This window comes from Nothobranchius furzeri, unplaced genomic scaffold (genome assembly GCF_043380555.1).
Source record: "Nothobranchius furzeri strain GRZ-AD unplaced genomic scaffold, NfurGRZ-RIMD1 Scf029, whole genome shotgun sequence".
NCBI lineage: Eukaryota > Metazoa > Chordata > Actinopteri > Cyprinodontiformes > Nothobranchiidae > Nothobranchius > Nothobranchius furzeri.
In genome coordinates this window covers 1,299,376-1,315,465 of record NW_027223046.1, presented here as the reverse complement: position 1 = coordinate 1,315,465, position 16,090 = coordinate 1,299,376, and the positions used below count along the sequence as shown (strand labels likewise).

The window sequence follows — 16,090 nt, the reverse complement described above, 5'->3', positions numbered from 1 at the left end:
TTAAATGTCCATTCATTATTTTACAAGCACAGAGAGCCGCATCAAATGGATGGAAGAGCCGCGGGTTGCCGACCCCCGGTATTGCCTATAAAATGACATGTTGAGGATGCAAACTCAATACATCTCTTTTATTGTGAGGTAATAATTTCTCTGAGTTTTGCGGTTGCGGGCAGGAGTAGACATGCACGCTGCGGGTGCGGGCGGTAATGGTCAGAAATCCAGCGGGAGCGGGCAGGAAAGGAATGAAGAAAACAGTCCCGCGCAGGGCTCTACTGCTGCATTTAAGTGTTTCAACTTTTTTTATGAATTCGATTAAAAATAAAGGCGCCCGGCCCGTGTCCGAGGTAATTACACAGCTGTTGGCCCGAGGCCCGGCCTACGGGCCAGGCCGACCCGAGGGCCTAGGGCTTCAGTGCAGGGCTCTACTGCGCGGGCTGCCGGCTTGTGGTTCTCCCCTCCCCGCAGCTCGGCGCATCTCTGTCTGATCGCGGCTTCTGTCTGCTGCGGGGGCTGCCGGCTTTTAGCAGCTTTCGGAAGACCACTGTGTTCCACCCGGTTTTACCCAGCAGTCAGCCCAGCGTATCTCTGACTCAGAAGCTCTGGTGTTGTGCACAAACTCCGGTTGTAGCTAGGTTGCTACCATATATGTCGATGGTTGCTACCTTCGTTAGCTTAGCTCCCACCTCTGCGTTAGCTTTGGGTTAGCTTGTAGCTAGTTCGACCGGGTGTCGTCAGTTGATCCCAGCCTTACAGCCCCACCCTCAGCTCCACCTCTCTACCCTTTTGTGGAATTGTCTGGGCTTGACGGAACCTGTGACACGGTCAAAATGGCGGTGGTGGCCACCTCCCATTCTGGCACAAAAATGTGTTATTGGAGCCTATGGAAATGAATTGTCCAGTATATATGTTGATGGTCGGTACTGTTGGCCCAAAAAGAATGTCCGCCAACCACTGTACGCCTGATAGAGAGCCCAGCAGCGGCACTGATGCACATTAATAGTTATTAATGAAATATCTCACTAAAGAGCCTTCAGAAGCTTTCAAGTTGGAGGATGAAGAGTGATTGTCTTCTTTTTCTTCTTCTTCAACGTAACTGGCTGTTCAAGTTGACAACTTCAAAAATGTGCTTCAAAGGAAATACTGTATTAGACCAGACCGGTTTTTTGCAGTAATTTTCCAGCTGTCGTTATTCAACAGAAAAAACATCAGATTTAACATTATGCTACCGTAATTTGGAAAAACAGTATGTTACTGTTGGAATTCTGCAGTAAATTTACAGAAATTTATGAGTGTACGAGTTGACAAGAGATCCCCGAATCTACTCATCCTTCCAGCTAAGCTTAGCTGACTGACTGACAAACGGGTTCTAGCGCCCTATTTATAGGCTGGCAGGATGACGTAACAAAGCGACGTAATAAAGCGTAAACAGGCAGCGTCACGTGCAGCTCCACGTGCGTTTTCAGCGTTTGTGAGATCATCATAAAGGTGTGTGTGTGTGTGCGCGCACACTCATTGACTCATAAATATAATGTGAAAAAATAAGTCACGCAACATTTTCCACAAATGCACACGCTAATTCTGAAGTTCACACTCTGTGGTTCACAAATATAATTTGTAAGAACACTTGTAATATAAACTCACAGATCATACGAATTGCTGAACGTGCATTTACGAACAGCTTCTCATTTGTGAACCTTCCTGCATCCTTTTGGAGGGGCAAAACACTTTTCTACGGAAGCCGTTAGGCGGTCATGTGGGTAAAGAATTTTAAAGTCAAAAGATTCTGTTCCCTCAACTTATTAAAACCATGTAAATAAATTTGTCAGGATTTGTCAGAAACTATCCAAATCACCACACATTAAATATTTATACATTTATGACATATTAGTGGTGTTACTTTATCATTCAGTCTGTGAGAGACAACATAAAGTGTTACTTTTACTGCTGAAGAAAAACTAGAAAAACCCAATTGCTTAATTTTAGTTAACCTCAGTTATCAGGTTAAAGGTAAGGTTAGTCATGACCAGACAATTAAAAAAACAAGCATGTTTATCTTGTTAAGCAGGCTAGTAGGGAAAAGCCTCGTCTGCCCAAAAAGGACATAAACGCGTTTTTAAAGTTCACAACTGGAATACATTGAGCTGAAATAATAAACAACAGACAAAATCAAGTTTGGTCTGTTGTTTGACTCTTAAAAACTCCTTTCCTCACGATTTTACTGCAATTAAAATAATCAGACTAATTCTAAGGTAATATGGTGATCTAGGCGAGGACAGGTTGCCTAACGTAACATTTTTCCCTTTAAAAATGTTCTTCATTCATCAAACAGTTCTTACTGTAAGCTAGCATTGTTTTATAAATCAAATATTGTTAATTGTTTAGAGCCAAAGCTCAGACTTATTTACTCAGTGAAAAAGTTTAACCCAAATCTTAGAAAATAAATAATTTTAAAAGATGATTTGTGAAATATCACTAGATTGCCACCAGAGGGCGACATTTTCTGTCATAGTGGTGCTTTTTAAAAAGCTAAAAATCAATTTTCCAAGTTCAAACAAAGTTTATTTTATTTTCAAAAATTTTCCATCAAGTAGCAACCACTGTTCTTTTTTATTGTTGCTGTAATGATACTGAATCACCACCAGATGGAGAGAGAACACGGAAGGGGTTTCTGCAAAGGGGTGCTTTTATCTCTCACTTTTAAATTATTTTTAGACATGTTGGTGAATGTAATAAATCACAAAACACGGAAACAAATTATGTGTTGTCAGATAAATGCAGCTGAATGATTACATCCAGTGTATAAACAAACCTCTATGCACCGAAACACACACCGAATATTCAAATGAGACATAAAGGGGAATACAAACCAGTGAGCCCGTTTTTCCTGTTCCCGATGGGCTTCAAAAACGTGGTTTTGTTTAATTAAAAATACTTAATTTAATTTATGGTGATTTGTGACATTCGTACTGCGCAAAAGTTCCTCAAACAGTGACTACCATAGAGCTAAATATTCACATTAGCAGCTGAAAGCCATGCACAACAGATGGTGTGAGTGCTAGTTGTCTAACATCTTCAAGGTTGGACCAAATGGATGCAATTCCATCACTTTTCATCATAAGAGGATCTCTGTCTAAATCTCTGACATGTGAGGTCCTGCAAGGAGACTTTGACTTTGATTTCTACAGTGTAGGTTCTGTCACTCTCTAAAAAGTGTTAAAGCTGGATCAGTTGTCTAAAAGTGATTTAAATGGGACTTGAGATTTGTCTGGAGTTAATAGAAATTGAATGTGAGGTTTTTATGCTAAAGTTGCCCTCTGCAAAAAATAAAACACTCTTCAGACACACAACCACGAAGCTGGGAGGCTAATGTGATTTTAAAGAGCCAGTAGACGTGTGTTAAATTGGCAGGAATGAAGAATTTCCTCACCATCTTGCTAAAGAGAAGCTGGGGCGTGGCATTGCTGTTGCTGCTGCTGTGTGGAAACATGATACAAAACTCCTACCAGGCCATGCAGAGGACACAAACACAGGACAACACCTCAGACCGTGTCCTTAAACCTCTCACCTTCACCTTTATGTGGCTTTAATCACAACCTCCCGTCAGCATCAAACAACACAAGGTCCCAGGTATGATGATTCAACCCAAACAAGGTAATACCTTCACCCGGTCTCACATCCACCACTGAGCTCTTGGTTTAACTTCCTACCAAATATGGTCAAAGGGAGAAAGTGATGAAGATCTCCAGAAAGTGAAAAGCTTACAGAGGGAGAGAGGTGGAGGAAGGTGGGTCTATTGTTATTGGTCTATTTGTCTGTGGTGTTGGATGTCTGTACCAGTCCTGTCATCAGCTCCAGTCCCAGTCCCTCCTGTGGGTCACACATCAAAGATGTTCAGACAGACAGCATGTCACTACATGAATCAGAAAGTAACCATACCACACCTTTTTATTTATATAGCGCTTTCAACACGGCATTACAACCATATAAAGCGCTGCACAAAAAACAAGCAAGAAAACACAAGTTAAAATAGTCAGGTAGATGGAAAATGTAAAAAGGAGCAAAAGAAATATAAACAACAGACTATTAACAGTAAAAGCAAATAAAACCAGAATATAAAAACACAAAATTAAAATTGAATTGACTAGGTGGGACAATGGATGAGCGAAGGAGTTATGGAATTAGGGATCGAATGCGTAAGTGAAGTAGAGGGTCTTCAGACGAGATTTAAAGACGGCGATAGAGGAAGCTTGCCTAACTTGCAGTGGTAATGAGTTCCATAACTTTGGGGCACAGACTGAAAAAGCCCTTTCCCCACGAGTCTTCAAACGTGCCTTAGGGACAGTTAAGAGGAGTTGATCTTCAGACCTAAGAGCTCGAGGAGGGTGTAGTAATGAAGGAGATCACACAGATAGGGAGGCGCTTGACCGTTCAAGGATTTGAACGTGAGAAGTAAAATTTTATAATTGATCCTGAATTTAACGGGCAACCAGTGAAGCGTTTTAAGAATAGGTGAGATGTGGTGTCTTCTTTCAGCTCCAGTCAAGAACCTTGCTGCAGAACTCTGAACAAGCTGAAGCCTAGACAAAGCCGCCTCACTGATACCGTACAAACAGGAGTTTGAATAATCCAACTGTAACCAACTGTAATTCTATGGCGTTGGCTATAACGCCCCTGAGGACCTTGTACATCTAGGCCGTACCACCATTAACTGGCGGTTTGAGCCGTTAACTCCTGGGAATCCCATATGCCCTACCGCCGTTAACTGGCGGTTTGAGCCGTTAACTCCTATATGCCCTACCACCGTTAACTGGTAGTTTGAGATGTTAACTCCTGGGATCTAACGTCTAGCAGCCCACTGCTGTCACCTCGGTTGCTGTAATTAGCTTTTTGAATTTAATAATTTACTGAATTTAATCTCATTCACTCACCAACGCGCTCCAACGGTTCCCTCCTACAGAGGATTGGTTCACTCTGTCGTCTCCACACAAATCTATAAGAATGGAATTAATTTGATAAGCTATTTAAGTTTCCTTTTTTTTTTAAGTTGCATCGTTAGCTTTTTCTCTTCTTTTTTCTTTACTCACCGCGTTGGTTCCAAGTTCCTAGCTCTTATTAGAAGGAGTCAAGTCCGCCTCTCCCTCTATCTATGCGGCACCCAAATCAGGGTTCTTCACGGCCTCGACCGTTGTTTTTTTTTTCTCTCTCTCTCTCTCTCTAACCGCTCAGTCTTTGCTTTCTGTATCTGCGTGCTGCACAGCCGTTTGTCTCTCCTCTCGCTCAGCTGCGTCGCACGGTTTTATTTCGCGGAGGCGGGACTTATTTCTCTCAGCCAATGAAATTTCAGATTCCCACCTGGACCAATAGTATACAGCTTTCCTCTTCTGTTTCTGTTAGGGATGTTCAAGATTCTTGTTTTAACCGATGTTTAATATTAAACTCGTTATTTTAGTTATTCACCCTTCCAATAATTCATTATGAAATTATCTATTAGTTAATTAGATATCTATTAATTAGTATTGTTAATTTCCTTAATTTATATTTTATATTTTATCTAAATTGAGGATGGATCATATTAGTAAGCCAATTAGTTAATACCTCATTAAGGTTCTAGCTTCTGGGTTACATCCTCCCCCATTAAATATCATGCACGTCCCTGTGCATTGTTTCTACGGGGTACACAACTTCTTGAGTAAGAGAGTCAATAAAAGCTTTATTAAGTCCTTGGAAAAGGGACCTAACTACGGTCACTAGTGGATTGCCCAATTGAGAGTAAGTTAGTCTTTGAGGAGGCTGACTACTTCGTTCAGATCTCCTGACATACATCTCTGGTTGCACAGTATCATGCTCATCCGTTTCGGTTTGATTCTCAACTGAGACAGGACGAAGTGAGCTCTCTGTTTCCGACAGAGCTGATGAGCTATTCTCTAAGACTTTGGTCTTTTCAGATGTATGTGTCTGATCGTGTATGATGGGTTCAAAACTTACATCACGTTGCTGCGACTTTAGGACACCATCCAATTGAGGTAGGTTTGTGTTAGTTTCATCCCCCGTTTCTACGTCAGGTAAGTATACTTCGTTTTTTTTCGTTTTTTCAGGTAAGTATGTTGCTGCTTCTTTCACTCTTTCAGGTAAGAATGTCGCAGTTTCACTCATTCTGTCAGGTAAGAATGTTTCGGTGTTGATGCCTTTGTCAAGTAAGGACAATTCAGCATTTTCATTACCAGCTAAGGTTGGTTCCTTGCGATCCCCTGTGTGTAAGGATAGTGTGTTTTGTTGTTGAATATTATTTACCGGTCCTGAATCTGCTATGAGTTCCCTATTTGGCAAGGTGACCGCTATTTGATAGGATGGTCGGTTTAGCACTTGTGGAAGATCAGAGTAATAAAACTCATCTACCTCTTCGTCAAGTGGCTCATCTGGGTCAGGTTCTAAGGCTGAACTCTGTCTTGTATGAGGTCTGCTAGGTTTCGTAACGCGTTCTGTTTCATTTTCTAATGAAGAGAGAAAACCACAAGGCAGTAAAAGATCTCTGTGGAGTGTTCTGTTGGGTCCTTCTCCGTTCTCTGGTTTTACAGTGTATACTGGCAAGTTTTCCATCTGTTTGAGAACTATATACACTGTTTGCTCCCATTTGTCTGCTAATTTATGCTTTTCTCTTAAGCGAAGATTTCGGACTAAAACATGATCTCCCACACCTAGTGTGGACTCACGAATGTTTCTGTCGAACCGTTCTTTGTTCTTCCTCGCTGTTTTTTGAGAGTTTTTTATGACAATGTCATAACTCTGTTCCAGATGACTCTTCAGTTCTTTAACATACTGAGAATGAGTTATAGAGGGCTTGTTCAAATGCGGTAACCCAAAGGCAATATCTATAGGCAACCGAGGCTGCCTACCGAACATTAGCTCGTAGGGAGAGTATCCCGTCACGTCATTTTTTGTACAATTGTACGAGTGAGTAAGTGGTTTTACAAAATCGCGCCAGTGATGTTTCTCAGTGGCTTGTAAAGTTCCCAACATGCTGAGTAATGTACGATTGTACCGTTCAACGGGGTTGCCACGAGGGTGATAAGGGCTCGTTCTGACTTTACGGATACCAAGTAAAGAACAAAGTTCCTTGATTGTACGTGATTCGAAATCCCGTCCCTGATCACTATGAAGACGCTCAGGAAACCCGTAGTGGACTAAAAAATGTTCCCACAGGTTCTTCGCGACGGTGGTGGCTTTCTGATCTTTGGTTGGGATGGACACTGCATACTTTGTAAAATGGTCTGTAATCACTAAGACATCTTTAGTGTTCTTACTGTCTGGTTCTATGGAGAGAAAATCCATGCAAACTAACTCCATAGGTCTGGTGGTGGTAATACTCACCATTGGAGCAGCTTTGTCAGGGAGGGCCTTCCGACGGATACATCTTTCGCAAGTTTTAACTTTGATTTCGATATCACTAGCCATTCTTGGCCAGTAAAAACGGGACCGAATGAGATCTGTCGTACGTTCAACCCCAAGATGCCCCATATCATCATGTAGGCTTTGCATGACTGTTGAACGTAATGAATCAGGCAAGACTAACTGCAATGATGTCTCTGGTCCTAATTGGCGTCTCCGGTACAGTAAATCATTTTGAAACTCAAACCGTTTCCACTCTCTCAAAAGGTTAAGAACCACCGGGGGTTCTGCAATAGTATCAGTTGGCGGTTTATTGTCAGTCATAAGCAGCTGAATGACTCGGCCAATGGTTGGATCTTTCCTCTGCAAGGAGACAAGGTCAGCATGGTTATACTTGGGCACAGCAAAGAAACTGTCACTATTGTCTTCCAACTGGAATAGGTCTGGAATGGCCGCTGCAGACATGGCAAGTGACTGAACTAAACCACAAGGAGAATCAGTCTCATCCAAGACCATGTGCTTTTGGCATGTTGCCTTCACTGCTTCGGCTTGAAGTTGAAGCTCGACTTCTTTGACAGAGGATAAAAGATGAGATCGGAACTCATCTAGTCGTTGGCATTCCTCAGTGAATTTTGAGTTGTCTTCAGGTTTATCATGCAGCCTCCTAGACAGGCCATCCGCGTCAACGTTCTGTGTACCTGCACGGTATCTGATGTCAAAATTATAGGTGGACAACGCAGCTAGCCAACGATAGCTCGTTGCATCGAGTTTTGCCGTTGTTAAGAGGTAAGTTAACGGATTATTATCAGTAATGACAGTGAATGTGTTCCCATACAAATAGTCATGAAACTTATCTGTTATGGCCCACTTTAAGGCTAGAAACTCCAACTTGTGCGCAGGGTACCTAGTTTCACTAGAGCTTAAACCGCGACTTGCATAAGCGATTACCTGGGTGACACCGTTTTGCACTTGGTATAGCGCTGCACCGAGTCCGGTCGTACTAGCATCTGTGTGTACTAGATATGGGAGTTTTGCGTCAGCGTAGCCAAGAACTGGCGAAGTGGTAAGTTTTTCAATAATAGTTTGAAAGGACTTCTCACAGTCTTGGCTCCAACGATTCCCAAAGGGTTCTTTGGGGTTCAAGTACTTTGATCTACATGGTGGTGTTTTAAAGTTTTTCCGTTTGGGTGGATAACCAGCCGTGAGAGATGTTAGTGGCTTGACAATATTTGAGTAATCTTTAACGAAGCGTCGGTAATAACCGGTAAATCCTAAGAAAGATTGGAGTTCCTTCAAAGTCTGAGGCTTCGGCCATGTTTTGAGTGCTTCCACCTTATCTGGATCGGTTTTTATGCCATCTCGAGATACTATATGTCCAAGATAACGCACAGATGTCTGGAAAAAACGACACTTATCTGGTGATAGCTTGAGTCCGTATTCTCTAAGCCGTTCAAGAACGTGAGAAAGTCTGGTTTCGTGTTCTTCCAAGGAGTTGGAAAAGACGATCAAGTCGTCTAGGAAAACTAACACTTCCTTCAGATTAATGTCCTTCATACACTTTTCCATAACCCGTTGGAAAGTGCTTGGAGCATTTGTTATTCCTTGTGGCATACGGTTAAATTCATAAAACCCAAACGGGCAAACAAAAGCAGTTTTAGGTTTATCCTTTTCACACATCTCTATTTGATAGTAACCTGACTTGAGGTCCATCACAGAAAACCACTGTGATCCAGCGAGAGCAGAAAAGGACTCCTCCAAGTTAGGCAGGGCATATGCGTCGCGAATGGTTTGCAGATTAAGCTTTCTATAGTCTATACATAGACGTACCTCACCATTCTTTTTCCGAACTACCACTATTGGTGAGGCAAATGGAGACTCCGACTCTCTTATTATACCGGTTTCCAAGAGGGCTTCCAAATGTTTTCTCACGGCTTCATAATCATGTGGATGGATCGGCCGAGATTTCTGTTTGAATGGGGTCTCGTCTTTTAAGTTGATGTGATGTCTTATCTGTTGTGTATGACCAAAATCAAGATCGTGGTGCGAAAACACATCGGAGTAAGTGTTAAGTTTGTTGGTGATCCTCCCTTTCCATTCTTCGGACAAGGGCGAAGTACCGAAGTCAAAACTGAGAGGAGGGTTTGAAGGTGAAGTCTGTTGCTGCGAACTACACGCCGCAAGTACTTTCTGATCACTTTTGTCAGGTTCTGGATATGGCATAACACGATCGGCTTTAACTAACTCAGCGATCACACAGTTAGTGGGTAATGTGATGTCATGGTTAGTTTCGTTTCTTAGTACAACAGGTACTTTGTATGGACCATGTGAAGGTAAGGAAATGAGGCAACAGTCTACAATTATACCCCCTGGTAGAGAACCATTGGTGGGTTGTTCAATGAGTGCATAAGGCTCATGCTTGTTTTGGCTGGGTTGCATAAACCCTTCTAGTAACAGTTTTTTATTTGCAGGGAGAACTTCTTGGGTTCTCCCTCGAAGCTTCACCACACCAACTCGTCCATCTTTGCTTTGTTTTTTTCTGACTGCTAAGGCTTTTAGCACGTGTTGGTACCCATAAGAGAGTGCCTTGGAATCAGGTAAGTTATTGGCAGACAATTGCTCATACAAAGGATCGAGTGTGTTTGTGCCAATGAGTAGTGGTGTATCAGAGTTTGAGCTTATATCCGGAACCACTAACGCAAGGGTAGGTAACTCAAGTCCAGACTGATCGAGCTCTTTTGGAAATGTGACACTTATCTCTATGTATCCTAAATAAGGAACTGCTTGACCGTTTGCGCCCTCGACTTCTAACAGATTACTGATGGGTTTAATTGAGAGGTCAGGTAAGTGTTCTTGGTAAAAAGAATTGGCAATGGTGGTTACCTGGGACCCTGAATCCAGTAAACAATTACATTCAACACTGTTAACTGAGACTGTAGCTGTGCATCGCCCACCCACTAATCTTTTGGGAAGTTTTGGCACTGAATGAGCATGAACTGGCTTGCAAAAAAGTCTCTCTGTCCTTTCCTTAGAGGGACTTGGTTCTACTTTAGCACCTATCTGTCCCACGATAGGAGCTTCTACCGGTTTAAAGGAGGAGACTGAGCAATTGGCTTTGACATCTCCCACTCGCGCTGCTTCTGTCTAAGAGCAAGTCTTTTAGTTGCAACTAGTGCTGGATTTGGCTCGTTGCTACAGCTAGAAGCTATGTGCCCATCTTCTCCGCACTTAAAACAGTATCCAGGCTTTGGTCTGGGCACCACTGCTGTTATCTGCTGAATCTGTTTGGGCTCATCTGGAATTTTAGTCCCCACACGGGGTTTTGACTCTTTTTGAGTTTTCTTTGCCTTTTTATCTGTGTTGTTAACCTTAAGCTGTGCAATTTGGCTCCTGAGCTCAGCGATTTGTTTGCGTAAGTCATCACAGTTATCATCTATTTCCAGTTCACAAGTGTTTTTACTCTGAGAGCATGTTGTTTGCACATTTGAATACACTCTAGTTCGTTGTGCCCCTAAGTGTTGTTTCATGCGTGCTGCTTTAGTAGCCTGTTTGTCTTCTTCAGTGCGCAGTTTGAGGAGAAGTGCTGTAAAATGAGGCGGGTTGTCTTTCTTTTGTTCGAGTTGCAGGTTTGAAATCAGCGAGCTGTCCCAACAGCCTCTGCAAAACTGCTTGAGCAGCTGCTGGTCGGCGTCACTGGAGGAAATTCCATTCCTCTGAATAACTAGGTTTAACAAGGTGTATAACCTCTGAAAGTAATCGGAAGGTTTTTCACCACTGTCCTGGTTTGTGTTTAAGAAGCGAGCAAAGAGCTCGTCGCCGTCTTCGACAGCTGCGTAAGCTGAATCGAGATGTTCAAGGTACGTTTCCGGGTCGGATTTTGGACTAAGAGCTTTAACGATGCTCGCTGCTGGGGCTGACAGACTCTCCACGATTCTTCGTACAATTTGGGACTTGGTGAGTGAAGGATCATTTATGCATAACACTACACTACTACGCCAAGTATCATAGTCAGTTTCAAAAGAAGGGTGTGGAACTCGCCCTGAGAACGGTTTTAGTCTGTATTGTGAAGTAGGCGGAGGGATAACCTCACTGCTTTTAACAATGTGTTCCACAATAACTCGCTGAACCTCAGGTGTGTTTAAAAGATTTGGTGGAATGCAAGGGTTTTGTTTTCCAGTCTCTGTAGGTGGACAATTGTCCTTTGAGTTGTTCATATAGTTAACTTCTGGTGTTAAAGGCAGGGAATATGTAACTTGGTCACTATGGAGCATTGGCTCTGGTTCAGTGACTGGTTCAGATGCATGGGTATCCCTTCCTAAAGATTCCCCAATTTTTGCCAGTTCCTCCATTAGAAGGTCTTTAAATGATTGATTGCTACGCGCAGCTATGTCCCTGAGCTCTGACAGATAGGCATCAGTGGCAGATGTGCTAGTTTCTAGACTGTACGCGCTGGCTAGGTCTTGAATATGAAAGAAAACATCTGGGTTCCTAGTACAAGGTTTGTCATAGGGTAAACATTGTTTCTTTAATTCCTTAACAGTGGCTTCATGTTGAAACTCCACAATAATCTGATCACAGTTTGGTAACTTAATGCGCCTGTTAACTGGTCCGAATCCTTCCATAAACCCAAAGACTTCGTTATCAAGGTCTGTATCAGTTAACCCACTGATTAAAACAGCATTTGAAACTTTGACCTTTCCTGTTTTCACAACTTCCATTTTAAAACACTCAAAAGTACCAATAATGCCAAAATGGCAAACCACTGTGACCTCCAGGCACTCTTATGATGTCAGTCAATGGTTAGCTAAGGTAACAACTCTACAATTCTCCTGGCTGGCTCGCCAAGTTTTATGTAACCGGATTACAGGATACAATAAGATAATTAAAAGAAAAAATAAACAAATGGGCCAATAATTAGGCTCGGGGAGAATTGGAGGTTGTTTAAGAATGACTGGAGTCACGGGTATAGCATGAAATGGTTTATATACTAAATTTTAATAATAATGGGAAATATAACACATAAAGATAACACACAAAAACAGATGAAAACAATCGACAATAGTAAAATGGTCGGTATGAGATTTGATCATATGAGTCACAAGTCAGCCGGCGTCAAGTCAAATCCCCACGCTTGGGGTGAAAGTCAGAGTCCGGTGGTGCGATTTTTTCCTACCACACCGTTGAGATTGTTCACAGAAGAGAGCAGTCTGCTCTTCAGTTACTTGAGATGTCCTGGTTCGTTCAGTGGTTAAGGCTCGCCATCTCCCTCGTCAGGAAGAAATCCAGTTCTCGTTCCAAGTGAGTGATCATAGGAGTCGGGATCAAACCCAAGGAAAAAAAAAAACCCAGCCTGTAAACAACAGGACTGTTAGCGAGTTGGCATCGACCCTTCTCGTCACATCACAGCATAAAGTCTTACAGACTTAAACAAATGCTTCACTCTATTGGCATAGCCAATCATGTTTGGGTTCACAGTTCAACTAACATAACATCAATTTGATTGTCTATTAAAATAATTCTCAGTAGCTCTGGAAATATAATTACATATGACAACAATTGTTCAGCTCAATAGGCTCAGTTAGATTCTATTACTCTACACTATTCAACAAGAAATACATTCATGACAACAAGGATACATTTAGTTGTGTTTCTATACAGCATTGTGACACCTTGTATATCTGTAACACAATAAATAAATAAATAAATAAATAAATAAATAAATAAATAAATAAATAAAATGTTCTATAACAAAATTCAACAAAATATAAATTCTGGTCCTTTGGTCCACCTTTGTAAAATAATTCCTCCCTAATCAGTTAGCTTTTATTTATTTTTATTTATCTATTTTTTTTATTATTAAATGTTTGGTTAAGGGACGCATTGCTAATTCTATGGCGTTGGCTATAACGCCCCTGAGGACCTTGTACATCTAGGCCGTACCACCATTAACTGGCGGTTTGAGCCGTTAACTCCTGGGAATCCCATATGCCCTACCGCCGTTAACTGGCGGTTTGAGCCGTTAACTCCTATATGCCCTACCACCGTTAACTGGTAGTTTGAGATGTTAACTCCTGGGATCTAACGTCTAGCAGCCCACTGCTGTCACCTCGGTTGCTGTAATTAGCTTTTTGAATTTAATAATTTACTGAATTTAATCTCATTCACTCACCAACGCGCTCCAACGGTTCCCTCCTACAGAGGATTGGTTCACTCTGTCGTCTCCACACAAATCTATAAGAATGGAATTAATTTGATAAGCTATTTAAGTTTCCTTTTTTTTTTTAAGTTGCATCGTTAGCTTTTTCTCTTCTTTTTTCTTTACTCACCGCGTTGGTTCCAAGTTCCTAGCTCTTATTAGAAGGAGTCAAGTCCGCCTCTCCCTCTATCTATGCGGCACCCAAATCAGGGTTCTTCACGGCCTCGACCGTTGTTTTTTTTTCTCTCTCTCTCTCTCTCTAACCGCTCAGTCTTTGCTTTCTGTATCTGCGTGCTGCACAGCCGTTTGTCTCTCCTCTCGCTCAGCTGCGTCGCACGGTTTTATTTCGCGGAGGCGGGACTTATTTCTCTCAGCCAATGAAATTTCAGATTCCCACCTGGACCAATAGTATACAGCTTTCCTCTTCTGTTTCTGTTAGGGATGTTCAAGATTCTTGTTTTAACCGATGTTTAATATTAAACTCGTTATTTTAGTTATTCACCCTTCCAATAATTCATTATGAAATTATCTATTAGTTAATTAGATATCTATTAATTAGTATTGTTAATTTCCTTAATTTATATTTTATATTTTATCTAAATTGAGGATGGATCATATTAGTAAGCCAATTAGTTAATACCTCATTAAGGTTCTAGCTTCTGGGTTACATCCGAGAAGTGATGAATGCGTGAATCACAGATTGTAGAAGACGGACACTCAGGATGGACTTTCATTTTGAAATACGTCTAAGATGGTAAAAGCAGGACCTGACCGTGCCATTGACCTGAGCATCCATCTTCAGAGCAGAATCTATTCTTATTCCAAGGTTGGAAACAACAGAAGTGGCATTAGGTGACACACTCACCATCACTGTGTTGTTTTCAGTAAAACATGAGCAACACGAAACTCAACAGTTTTAAAGGTCCAGTACAACTGCCTGATAGAAACAATCAAAATAAATGACTTCAGGTTTTAACTTTTCCCTTTGGATCAAAACGTTAAATCCCATCTGAAGACAAATATGAGCGTCTGAAACGCAAGAGGCTCTGGATCAAACATCCCATGGGCTGATTTTCACCGCCACAGGGCGCATGCTCTTCTCTTGAGTCACAAAGTCTTCATGAAGCCACAAGTGAAAGGGTCTTCAGCTGGAGGCTCGGAAAGTCCAAATCTGCACGGATTCTTGCTGTGCAACATAGAACTACAGCGGGTCACGTTGTGTCATGTTTCAAAGGAAATGCATTTCAGGGAGGGAAAGTGCTGTTCACCTGACAAATGCTTGAATCTATTCTGCCAGAATATCAGAGGCAGATGTGAAGGATGGCGTTAAGATGGGTCGCTGAAAAACTGGCTTCTTCTTCATGTCATCTGTTACAGAATCGACGCGTGGAATCGTGCATCCATTTTCTAGCCCTAAACTATAAAGACAAGTTTTGTTACCATGGAAACCAAATTTCTGTTGACACGTACATAGGACAACATTTATTTCATGAGCATGGATGTAATTCAGTACATTTAGCTGCACTCGAGTTAAATTCATCACTAATCACATTTTGCCGCGACATAAAATTTTATTTTGGCATGTCATAGTAATACAACGTCAACAACAATAACAACAACAAGAACTTAGTGCGTGCATTTGTAGTGTGTTGTAATTTTTTGTGAGGGTCAGGGTGTTTCTGCTGAGCTGACACATATTTTCTCCAACGGTTCTCTGTATTTAGCAGCTGGACGTGTGGTATGGTGGTACATTTTCTATAGAAACTGTCAGTTTTCAAATCCATTACCAGGGGCGGATTTAGGACTGAAGAAGATCCGGGGCTTAACACACACACGTGACACGCACTAGTCAACATCACTTATGTCTTGTACCACATAATTTTTAATCTGAAGCTACATATTAAGCATTTTCAGGGCAGAGTATTGTTCCTGTTAGTGTTTAGTGTGAGATGATAGTAAATATTCCCTTTCTTTCTCCAACAACTTTACCTGATAGTAAGCTAACTTTAGGCGAACCAGCAGCACAACAAATATTTTCAAATAAGACTCACAAACCTGAGTCAACACCAGTCTCATCAAAGCTGGGGTTCTGTCGTTGTACTTTTGGTCTAAAAAACGTCCTTATGTCCATCTTCACTCATGCGTTTCAGGCAGAGAGTGTAGAAGAAGCCGGCTGCTGAAGGGCTTCTTCTTCAGTGGTGGAGGCTCAGGCAGGCTGTATACAAACTACTGCCAGCTGCTCCCTCTCTGTTGGACTTTGGTACTGCATGTTACTTCCACGATTTAGATCCGGGGCTTTTCATTAAACATCCAGGGCTTCAGCCCAAGTAGCCCGGCCTAACGCCGCCCCTGTCCATTACACAGTACAGTACCCGGTGGGGTCTTCTGCTGTTGTAGCCCATCCGCCTCAAGGTTGTGCGTGTTGGCTTCACAAATGCCTTGCTGCATTCCTCTGTTGTAACGAGTGGTTATTTCAGTCAAAGATGCTCTTCTATCACCTTGAACCAGTCG

General features: G+C 41.9%; 1 protein-coding gene across 1 annotated transcript in view; it reads right to left on the bottom strand.

The window, feature by feature from the left end:
- LOC129155897 (uncharacterized) overlaps positions 1 to 9,822 on the bottom strand; it is a 30,026-nt gene extending 20,204 nt beyond the window's left edge. The window contains 5 exon segments of the mRNA XM_070547787.1: positions 381 to 541; positions 2,025 to 2,086; positions 3,428 to 3,499; positions 3,835 to 3,867; positions 5,644 to 9,822. Of these exon segments, the coding sequence (XP_070403888.1) occupies positions 381 to 541; positions 2,025 to 2,086; positions 3,428 to 3,499; positions 3,835 to 3,867; positions 5,644 to 9,822 (4,507 nt within the window).
- Between the last annotated feature and the right edge of the window lie 6,268 nt (positions 9,823 to 16,090).